Source organism: Leucoraja erinacea, unplaced genomic scaffold (assembly GCF_028641065.1).
Source record: "Leucoraja erinacea ecotype New England unplaced genomic scaffold, Leri_hhj_1 Leri_110S, whole genome shotgun sequence".
Lineage (NCBI taxonomy): Eukaryota > Metazoa > Chordata > Chondrichthyes > Rajiformes > Rajidae > Leucoraja > Leucoraja erinaceus.
In genome coordinates, this window is record NW_026575352.1 from 310,826 (window position 1) to 322,500 (window position 11,675).

Here is an 11,675-nt window from a genome sequence, read left to right on the forward strand (position 1 = left end):
AGGAGGAGGAGAGTGGGGGGAGGGGAGGAGGTGGGGGGGAGAGAGGAAGGGGGGGGGACACACATGATACTTGCCCCTGATGAGGCCAAGTTTCCTCCCTTCCTTCCCTCCTACCTGCCCAGGTGTGCCAGCTGTGCCAGATGTTGCTGCCCAGTAAGTGCAGCTACGTTGCCCACTACCGGCTACACAAGAGCAAGTCTCCATACATCTGTCCCGAGTGTGGGGGGGTGTGTCGGGCCGCTCACATCCAGACCCACGTCAAGGACGTCTGCTTTCATTTCACCCGCAAGGTCGGATACAAGTAGGTGCCCGCGGGCAGGAGTCTAGCTCAGTTAATTGTTGCAGTTCCTGAGGTAGTGTACCCCCTGTTGTGTGTGTGCTTGGAGACTACCGGTCGCGTTGTGTGTGGTGTTTGTCCTGGTGTGTGTGTGTGTGAGTGTGGTCTGCGAGGTGTGTATGTGCGAAGTCGGTGTGTGTGAGTGGGGTGTGAGAGCGGTGCGTGTGTGTGTGTGTATGCGTGAGTGTGTGTGTGTGTGTGTACTGGTGTGTGTTGTGGTGTCTGCATGTGTGTGTGTTGTGTGTCTGCGTGTGAGGAGAGTGTGTGTACTATGAGTGTGAGGTGAGTGCGTGTGTGTGTGTCTTGCGTGTTGTGTGTGTCTGCGTGTGTGTGTGTGGTGTGTGGTACTGCGTGAGTGTGTGTACTGCATGGTGTCCACAGGTGTCTGGGTGTTAGAGGTGTGCGTCGCTGAGAAGTGTGTGGTGGGGTACTGCCAGGGGTACTGGGTGTGTGTTGTCTCCCTGTTGTGTGTGTGTCCTTGTGTGATGGTGTGTCGCAGCGTGTTCCGCTCTGTCTGCGTGCGTTTGTGGGGTGTGTACTGCGTCGGTGTGTGTCTGCTCCCTGTGTGCTGCGTGTGTGTGGCACGCGGGGGGGGGGGCCATTGGGGGGGGGTATGTGTGTGCGCGTGTGTGTATAAAACAAACTACAACTAGACAATAGGAATGCAAAGTGAAAGAGTGTGGTGGTGAGGCAGTGGCTCTACCAGCAGTGTCTCTGTGCTGCCCTCCAACGTAGTCAACATCGGTTTAAAATGCGTTCTCTATTCCCTGGAGCGCAGGAGGATGAGGGGAGATCTTATAGAGGTGGATAAAATCATGAGAGGAATAGATCGGGTAGACGCACAGAGTCTCTTGCCCAGAGTTGGGGAATCGAGGACCAGAGGACATAGGTTTGAGGTGAAGGGGAAAAGATTTAATAGGAATCTGAGGGTGTGGTGGGTGTATGGAACGAGCTGCCGGAGGAGGAGGTAGTTGAGGCTGGGACTGTCCCAACGTTTAAGAAACAGTTGGACAGGTACATGGATAGGACAGGTTTGGAGGGATATGGGTCAAACGCGGGCTGGTGGGACTAGTGTAGATGGGGCATGTTGGCCGGTGTGGGCAAGTAGGGCCGGTGTGGGCAAGTTGTGCTGAAGGGCCTGTTTCCACACTGTATCACCCTGTGACTAGTGTAGATGGGACATGTTGGCTGGCATGGGCAAGTTGAGCTGAAGGGCCTGTTTCCACACTGTATCACTCTGTGACTAGTGTAGATGGGGCATGTTGGCTGGCGTGGGCAAGTAGGGCCGGTGTGGGCAAGTTGGGCCGAAGGGCCTGTTTCCGCACTGTATCACCCTGTGACTCTCCCTGTGTGTTTACTGCAGGTGCCCCCAGTGTGGGGTGGTGTATGGGGGTGTCACCTCCGTCAAGGCCCACATCCAGGATGTGCACTGTGAGGCTTTCCACAAGTGCCCCATCTGCCCCATGGCATTCAAGTCTGCGCCCAGTGCCCACTCTCACATCTACACCCAGCACCCGGGCATCAGCAACCAGCAGGCCAAGTGAGTGCGCTGGGGGGGAGGAGGGGGGGGGGGGGGGGGGGGGGCAGGAGGGCCTGTTTCCGCGCTGTATCTCTAAACTAAACTTGTGTGTGAACGGGTGATCGCTGGTCGGCATGGACTTGTTGGGGAAACATAGAAACATAGAAATTAGGTGCAGGAGTAGAGGCCATTCGGCCCTTCGAGCCTGCACCAGCAACCGCCATTCAATATGATCATGGCTGATCATCCAACTCAGTATCCCGTACCTGCCTTCTCTCCATACCCCTGATCCCCTTAGCCAGAAGGGCCACATCTAACTCCCTCTTAAATATAGCCAATGAACTGGCCTCAACTACCCTCTGTGGCAGAGAGTTCCAGAGATTCACCACTCTCTGTGTGAAAAAAAGTTCTTCTCATCTCGGTTTTAAAGGATTCCCCCTTATCCTTAAGCTGTGACCCCTTGTCCTGGACTTCCCCAACATCGGGAACAATCTTCCTGCATCTAGCCTGTCCAACCCCTTAAGAATTTTATAAGTTTCTATAAGATCCCCTCTCAATCTCCTAAATTCTAGAGAGTATAAACCAAGTCTATCCAGTCTTTCTTCATAAGACAGTCCTGACATCCCAGGAATCAGTCTGGTGAACCGTCTCTGCACTCCCTCTATGGCAAGAATGTCCTTCCTCAGATTTGGAGACCAAAACTGTACGCAATACTCCAGGTGTGGTCTCACCAAGACCCTGTACAACTGCAGTAGAACCTCCCTGCTCCTATAGTCAAATCCTTTTGCAATGAAAGCTAACATACCATTCGCTTTCTTTACTGCCTGCTGCACCTGCATGCCTACCTTCAATGACTGGTGTACCATGACACCCAGGTCTCGCTGCATCTCCCCCTTTCCCAATCAGCCACCATTTAGATAATAGTCTGCTTTCCCGTTTTTGCCACCAAAATGGATAACCTCACATTTATCCACATTATACTGCATCTGCCAAACATTTGCCCACTCACCCAGCCTATCCAAGTCACCTTGCAGTCTCCTAGCATCCTCCTCACAGCTAACACTGCCCCCAGCTTAGTGTCATCCGCAAACTTGGAGATATTGCCTTCAATTCCCTCATCCAGATCATTAATATATATTGTAAATAGCTGGAGTCCCAGCACTGAGCCTTGCGGTACCCCACTAGTCACTTCCTGCCATTGTGAAAAGGACCCGTTTACTCCTACTCTTTGCGTCCTGTTTGCCAGCCAGTTCTCTATCCACATCAATACTGAACCCCCAATGCCGTGTCCTTCACGTGGTCCACCCTGTTTCGACTGTGGCAGAGAGTTCCAGAGATTCACCACTCTGTGTGAAAAAAGTTCTTCTCATCTCGGTTTTAAAGGATTTCCCCCTTATCCTTAAGCTGTGACCCCTTGTCCTGGACTTCCCCAACATCGGGAGCAATCTTCCTGCATCTAGCCTATCCAACCCCTTAAGAATTTTTAAGAATTTTGCCCCCCAGCTTAGTGTCATCCGCAAACTTGGAGATATTGCCTTCAATTCCCTCATCCAGATCATTAATATATATTGTAAATAGCTGGGGTCCCAGCACTGAGCCTTGCGGTACCCCACTAGTCACTGCCTGCCATTGTGAAAGGACCCGTTTACTCCTACGCTTTGCTTCCTGTTTGCCAGCCAGTTCTCTATCCACATCAATACTGAACCCCCAATGCCGTGTGCTTTAAGGGCCTGTTTCCGCGCTGTATCCCTAAACTAAAGTGAAGTTAGCGAGGGGAGTTTTGTACCGGCGTGGAGTTGCTGTGCACTGAGTGTGTCTTTGCTCTCGCTCCCCGTCTCGGTGGCCGCAGAGTGATCCACAAGTGCGCCATGTGCGACACAGTCTTCACCCACCAGCCGCTGCTCAACACCCACTTCGACCAGCATCTGACCAAGCAGCGGGTCAGCGTCTTCAAGTGTCCGCAGTGCCCCGTGCTCTTCGCCCAGAAACGCACCATGGTGGAGCACGTCAAGGTGAGCAGCGCCGGGCAAGAGAAGGGAGGGAGGGGAGACGGAGGATGGATAAAGTATTGATTAGCTCATTGATTAATCGATCGAAGGAGCGAAGGGATGACCTTCCATTGCCACGTGTGACGGGCCAGTGATATTCTTTGTGTTGTTCACAAGGCCACACACACACACACTTTAAGAATAAGGGGTCGGCCATTTAGAACGGAGACGAGGAAACACTTTTTCTCACAGAAAGTTGTGATTGGGCTTGCATACACTGGAATATAACCATATAACCATTACAGCACGGAAACAGGCCATCTCGACCCTTCTAGTCCGTGCTGAACACATAATCTCCCCTAGTCCCATATACCTGCGCTCAGACCATAACCCTCCATTCCCTTCCCATCCATATAACTATCCAATTTATTTTTAAATGATAAAAACGAACCTGTCTCCACCACCTTCACACTGGAAGCTCATTCCACACAGCTAGAACACTTTAGAAGAACAATTTATTGAAGGAAGAATTGTTGAGAGGGAAACATCTTATGTTGTCCAGAGCCAGGGGCCACATCGACAGATTAAGTTAAGGGTTTGGACACGCTAGAACGGAGGCAGGAAACATTTTCTCCAGTTGTGAGTCGGGAGTTTTAGGGATGAGAGGGTCCAGAAACCAGGGGCCACACACGATAGAGGCAGTTACCCAATGTTGGGGGAGTCCAGAAGGGGTCAGCACATTTAGAACGGAAGACGGGGAACACTTTTTCTCACAGAGAGTTGTGAGTCTGTGGAATTCTCTGCCTCAGAGGGCGGTGGAGGCCTGTTCTCTTGATGCTTTCAAGAGAGAGCTAGATAGGGCTCTTAAAGATAGCGGAGTCAGGGGATATGGGGAGAAGGCAGGAACGGGGTACTGATTGGGGATGATCAGCCATGATCACATTGAATGGCGGTGCTGGCTCGAAGGGCCGAATGGCCTCTACTCCTGCACCTATTGTCTATTGCACCTACTCCTACACCTATTATCTATAGTCATAAGTGGTAGAAGCAGAATTAGGCCATTTGGCCCATCAAGTCTATTCCGCCATTCAATCATGGCTGATCTATCTCTCCCTCCGAACCCCATTCTCCTGCCTTCTCCCCATAACCCCTGACACCCGCACTGATGGAGAGACGTTATTCCCTTGATCCTGTATCTGTACACTGTGGACGGCTCGGTTGTAATCAGTGTATAGTCTTTCCGCTGACTGGTTAGCACGTAACAAAAAGCTTTTCACTGTACCTCGGTACACGGGACAATAAACGATGGGCTTCCCCCTCGCGGCTCCTACCCCCCCACCCCGAGAGAGAGAGAGGGGGGGTGGGGGGTCAGGCTAACGTTTGTCTAGCGTTGTGTCACCCTCCCCCCTCCCTGCCAGACCAACCACTCGAGCGGGGAGGAGCGAGGAGGCATCGGAGAGCCGGCCGGCAGCGGCAACAACGCCGGCAGCGGCCACAACAACAACGCAGGCGGCAGCGGCGGCGGAGACGCCGGAGGCGGAGCCCAGCCCCAAGCCCAGCGCCGACTCGACGGACTCGCCGACCGACGAGTCGTCCTCCAGCCCCAAGGCGGTGCTGAGCCTCCAGCGCAGGAAGGAGATGCGGCTCAAGCTGAAGAACGCGGGCTGGACCTGCGGCCAATGTCAGACCTGGTTCCCTGAACGCGAGGAGTACATCACACACATGAAGAAGGATCACGGCAAGGTGGGATGCACAATTACACGTGTGTGTGTGTGTGTGCGTGAGCATATGTGTGTAATATTACCTGTGTGTGTGTGCATATGTGTGCGTGTGCATGTTCGTGTGTGTGTACATGTTTGTGCCTGTGCATGTGTGTGTACATGTGCATATGTGTGTATGTGTTCAGATTCAGATTCAATTTAATTGTCATTGTCAGTGTACAGTACAGAGACAACGAAATGCATTGTCATAATGCATGTGTGCATAAGTGTGTATGTGTGCATAAGTGTGTATGTGTGCATATGCAAGTGTGCATGAGCATGTGTGTCCATATGTTTGTGCCTGTGCATGTGTGTGTGCGTGTGCATGTGTGTACATGTGTGAGTGTGCGTGAGCATATGTGCATATGTGTGCGTGTGCATGTTCGTGTGTGTGTACATGTTTGTGCCTGTGCATGTGTGTGTGCATATGTGTGTACATGTGCATAAGTGTGTATGTGTGCGTATGCGAGTGTGCATGAGCATGTGTGTGCACATGTTTGTGCCTGTGCATGTGTGTGTGTACGTGTATATTGACAAATAGAAATGTGGTTCTATTTAATTGTGTATTGCTGATAGTGGGAATGATAGTGAAAATGGCATGTTGATTGGACATTGGACAGATGCTGAGCCACCGCTACAGTTCAGTAGAATTATCACTATACATAAGCACTTACATATACATCTTGTTTGTGCATGTGAGTGTGTGTGTGCATATGTGTGCATATGTATGTTTGTGTGTGCACATGTTTGTGCCTGTGCGTGCATGTGAGTGTGCATGCTCGTGTGCATGCATGTATATGTGTATGTGCATGTATGGAACCTCCACCGCTCTCCGGGCTTCCCCGTGACACGCGTGTTTACCGTGCACTGAACGTTATTCCCTTATCGCATGTTTGTACGCGGCAAATGGCTCGCTTGTATTCGTGTTTAGCTTGGCAGCGAGGCTATACCGTGGAGTTCTAGATACAAACAGCATGGAAACAAGCCCTTCGGCCCACCTTGTCCATGTCGGCCCAGATGCCTCATCTACACGAGTCTCATGCCCGCGTTTGGCCCATGTCCCTCCGCTCCACTGCATCACTGTGGCTTTCAGTTTTCGTTTAGAGATACAGCGCGCAAACAGGGCCCTTCGGCCCACCGAGTCCGCGCCGACCAGCGATCCCCGCACACCAACACTACCCTACACACACTCGGGACAATTTACAATTTATACCACGCTGATTAACCTACAAGCCCGCACGTCTTTGGAGTGTGGGAGGAAACGGGAGATCTCGGAGAAAACCCACGCAGGTCACGGGGAGAACGTGCAAACTCCGTACAGACAGCACCCGTGTCTCCGGCGCTGTGAGGAAGTAGAGTTTGCACCTTCTCCCCGTGACCTGCGTGGGTTTTCTCCGAGATCTTTAGTTCCCTCCCACACTCCAAAGACGTACATGTTTGCAGGTTAATTGGCTTGGTAAGATGGTCCCTGGTGTGTGTTAGTGTGCGGGGATCGCTGGTCGGTGCGGGCTCAGTGGGCCGAGGGTCCTGTTTCCGCGCTGTATCTCTGTATCTGTGACGTTCTTGCTATTGAGGGAGCCCAGCGTAGGTTCACCAGGTTAACCCCCGGGATGGCGGGACTGTCACACGCTGAGAGAATGGAGCGGCTGTGGGCTTGTACACTCTGGACTTTAGAAGGATGCGAGGGTTTCTTATTGAAACATATAAGATTATTAAGGGTTTGGACACGCTAGAGGCAGGAAACATGTTCCCGATGTTGGGGGGGGAGTCCAGAACCAGGGGCCACACACACACACACACACAGTTTAAGAATAAGGGGGTCGGCCATTTAGAACGGAGACAAGGAAACACTTTGTGGTGATGCTGTGGAATTTGTGGCCAGTTCTCTGGATGTTTTCAAGAGAGAGCTAGATAGGGCTCTTAAAGATAGCGGAGTCAGGGGGATACGGGGAGAAGGCAGGAACGGGGTACTGATTGGGGATGATCAGCCATGATCACATTGAATGGCGGTGCTGGCTCGAAGGGCCGAATGGCCTCCTGTCTATTGTTTGAACTCTTCAGAGGAAGGCGACTGTCTTGTTTTGGTCTGGGGAAGGTCCCCCATCCCCCCCCCCCCCCCCGTGTCCCCCCGCTGGGTGCTGCCTGCCCCCCCGGCGCTCGTTGCGATGGGATGGAGCTGGGCGGCCGTGAATCATCTCCCGTTTCTTCGCCCCCCCTCGACAGGCGATGAAGAAGTTCCCGTGCCGGCTCTGCGAGAGGTCCTTCTGCTCGGCGCCCAGTTTGCGGAGGCACGTGCGGGTCAACCACGAGGGGATCAAGCGCGTCTACAGCTGCCGGTAACTCGTCCGACAAACTCGTACACACCATGGCGGAGGAATCCGGCCCACTCCGCCGTTTAATCACGGCCGTCTCCCTCCCCCTCCCCCTCCCAACCCCATGCTCCTGCCTTCTCCCTTGAAGTCAAGTCAAGTTTATTTGTCACATACACATACGAGATATGCAGTGAAATGAAAGTGGCAATGCTCGCGGACGTTTGTGCAAAAGACAAACAACAAAACAACCAAACAAACTACAAACACAATCATAACACACATATTCTTTTACATAATAAATAATGGAAGGAAAAACGTTCTGTAGAGTTAGTCCCTGGTGAGATAGGCGTTTACAGTCCGAATTGCCTCTGGGAAGAAACTCCTTCTCAACCTCTCCGTTCTCACCGCATGGCAACGGAGGCGTTTGCCTGACCGTAGCAGCTGGAACAGTCCGTTGCAGGGGTGGAAGGGGTCTCTCATGATTTTTTTTGCACCTCCTGTTGTATAGTTCCTGCAGGGGGGTGAGTGAAGTTCCCATAGTGCGTTTGTTCGGCCGAACGCACTACTCTCTGCAGAGCCTTCTTGTCCTTGGCAGAGCAATTCCCAAACCAGATGGTAATGTTCCTGGACAAGATGCTTTCCACCGCCGCTGCGTAGAAGCACTGGAGGATCCTCGGAGACACTCTGAATTTCCTCAATTGCCTGAGGTGGTAAAGGCGCTGCCTTGCCTTACTCACGAGCGCTGAGGCGTGTGATGCCCCCATGTCATATCCTCAGAGATGTGGACTCCCAGATATTTAAAACAGTTCACCCTATCCACAGGATCCCCATTTATCCTCAATGGAGTGTAATTCTTCGGTCGTGTGTCTTGTGAGGCGAGCCAAGCCAACGTGTCATTGTCCAGGTCACTCAGACCTCGTTCACCATTCGGTGGCTGGTGTTTGGGGGGCAACTGGTGACCACTGACTGCGTTGGGTCCCCATACTCGCAGGAGGCCGACACTGTCCACGAGGCCCCAACTCTTCATCGCTACTCCATAGCGTCCAACACCCGTCCTCAAGCGATTGAGGGTTGTCCACTGCTTTCAGGGGAAACATAGACAATAGGTGCAGGAGTAGAGGCCATTCGGCCCTTGGAGCCTGCACCGCCATTCAATATGATCATGGCTGATCATCCAACTCAGTATCCCATCCCTGCCTTCTCTCCATACCCCTTGATCCCTTTTGGCCGATTCACTGGATGTTTTCAAGAGAGAGTTAGATTTAGCTCTTGGGTCTAACGGAATCAAGGGATATGGGAAGAAGGCAGGAACGGGGTACTGATTGTGGATGATCAGCCATGATTGCATTGAATGGCGGTGCTGGCTCGAAGGGCCGAATGGCCTCTACTTCTGCACCTATTGTCTATGTTTCTGTTTAGTACAACTATTCCCTCTGGTCTTTTGATTTTTTTTCATTCAGGAAAAAAAATGTTCTGGCTATCTTCCACCTCTATCCTTCTCATAGAAACATAGAAAATAGGTGCAGGAGTAGAGGCCATTCGGCCCTTCGAGCCTGCACCGCCATTCGATATGATCATGGCTGATCATCCAACTCAGTATCCCATCCCTGCCTTCTCTCCATACCCTTTAATCCCTTTAGCCACAAGGGCCACATCTAACTCCCTCTTAAATATAGCCAATGAACTGTGTGGCCTCAACTACCTTCAGTGGCAGAGAATTCCACAGATTCACCACTCTCTGTGTAAAAAATGATTTTTCTCATCTCGGTCCTAAAAGACTTCCCTCTTATCCTTAAACTGTGACCCCTAGTTCTGGACTTCCCCAACATCGGGAATAATCTTCCTGCATCTAGCCTGCCCAACCGCTTAAGAATTTTGTAAGTTTCTATAAGATCCCCCCTCAATTCTAGCGTGTACAAGCCGAGTCTATCCAGTCTTTCTTCATATGAAAGTCCTGCCATCCCAGGAATCAGTCTGGTTTCTTCCGATGGAAGGTCCTGGCCGGGGACATCCATGGGGTCATCGATATACTGGTGTAGCCTTGATGGTTCAGCTGACTTCCACTGGTCTCTCCATCTCATCTTGACCCAGGCAGCCTTAGAAGTGTCAACTCTTGGGCTTGCATGGCAAAGACTTCTCCCCATAACCCCTGACACCCGCTCTAATCACAACTCTGACAAATTCCGCCCTAACTTGGCCTCCACAGCCGTCTGTGGCAGTGAATTCCACAGATTCACCCACCCTTACCCAGCTGTAGAAACAAGGAACTGCAGGTGATGGTTTACCACGAAAAAATAAGACACAGAGTGCTGGAGTAATGCCCCTGTCCCACTTAGGAAACCTGAACGGAAACCTCTGGAGACTTTGCGCCCTCACCCAAAGTTTCCGTGCGGTTCCTGGAGGTTTTTGTCAGTCTCCCTACCTGCTTCCACTACCTGCAACCTCCGGGTCAGGCAGCATCTGTGGAGAACATGGATAGGGTGACGTTTCACAGAGTGCTGGAGTAACTCAGCGGGTCAGGCAGCATCTGTGGAGAACATGGATAGGTGACGTTTCGGGTCGGGACCCTTCTTCACACTCCACCCTGCAATCTGACTGAAGAAGGGTCTCGACCCGAAACGTCACCCATGCCTTCTCTCCAGAGATGCTGCCTGACCCGCTGAGTTACCCCACCCAGCACTCTGTGAAACGTCACCTATCCATGTTTCTCCCACAGATGGCTGCCTGACCCGCTATGAGTTACTCCAGCACTCGTTTGAAACGTCACCTATCCATGTCCCCACAGATGCTGCCTGACCCGCTGAGTTACTCCAGCACTCTGTGAAACGTCACCTATCCATGTTCTCCACAGATGCTGCCTGACCCGCTGAGTTACTCCAGCACTCTGTGAAACGTCACCTATCCATGTTCCCCCACAGATCTGCTGCCTGACCCATTGAGTTACTCCGCACTCTGTGAAACGTCACCTAATTTGTCCTGTTTTTTCACCCCCCCAACCCCCCAAATCAGTCTGATGAAGGATCCCGACCCAAAACACAAACTATCAATTTTTCCCCAGATGCTGCCTGACCCATTGAGTTACTCCAGCTTTTTGTGTCTATCTTCGATTTAAACCAGGTGATCCTTGCTACATATAGAAACATAGTAAATAGGTGCAGGAGGAGGCCATTCGGCCCTTCGAGCCAGCACCGCCATTCAATATGATCACGGCTGATCATCCACAAACAGTAGCCCGTTCCTGCCTTCTCCCCATATCCTTTGATAGCGTTGGCCCCAAGAGCTAAATCTAACTCTCTCTTGAAAACATCCAGTGAATCGGCCTCCACTGCCAGATTACTATCTAAATGGCGTCAAGTTGGGAAAAGGGGAAGTACAACGGGATCTGGGGGTCCTTGTTCATCAGTCTATGAAAGTAAGCATGCAGGTACAGGTGGCAGTGAAGAAAGCAAATGCCATGTTGGCCTTTATAACAAGAGCAATCGAATATAGGAGCAAAGAGGTCCTTCTGCAGTTGATCAGGGCCCTAGTGAGACCACACCTGGAGTATTGTGTGCAATTTTGATCCCCTAATTTGAGGAAGGACATTCTTGCTATTGAAGGAGTGCAGCGTAGGTTTACAAGGTTAATTCCCGGGATGGCAGGACTGTCATATGCTGAGAGAATGGAGCAGCTGGGCTTGTACACTCTGGAGTTTAGAAGGATGAGAGGGAATCTCATTGAAACATATAAGATTGTTAAGGGCTTGGGGACATGCTAGAG

The 11,675-nt window shown here is 51.7% G+C and overlaps 1 protein-coding gene across 1 annotated transcript in view; it reads left to right on the top strand.

The window, feature by feature from the left end:
• LOC129715309 (zinc finger protein 687-like) overlaps positions 1 to 11,675 on the top strand; it is a gene marked incomplete at its 3' end in the record, with an annotated part of 40,802 nt that overhangs the window by 26,778 nt on the left and 2,349 nt on the right. The window contains 6 exon segments of the mRNA XM_055665177.1: positions 123 to 301; positions 1,701 to 1,877; positions 3,706 to 3,868; positions 5,263 to 5,491; positions 5,493 to 5,587; positions 7,828 to 7,940. Of these exon segments, the coding sequence (XP_055521152.1) occupies positions 123 to 301; positions 1,701 to 1,877; positions 3,706 to 3,868; positions 5,263 to 5,491; positions 5,493 to 5,587; positions 7,828 to 7,940 (956 nt within the window).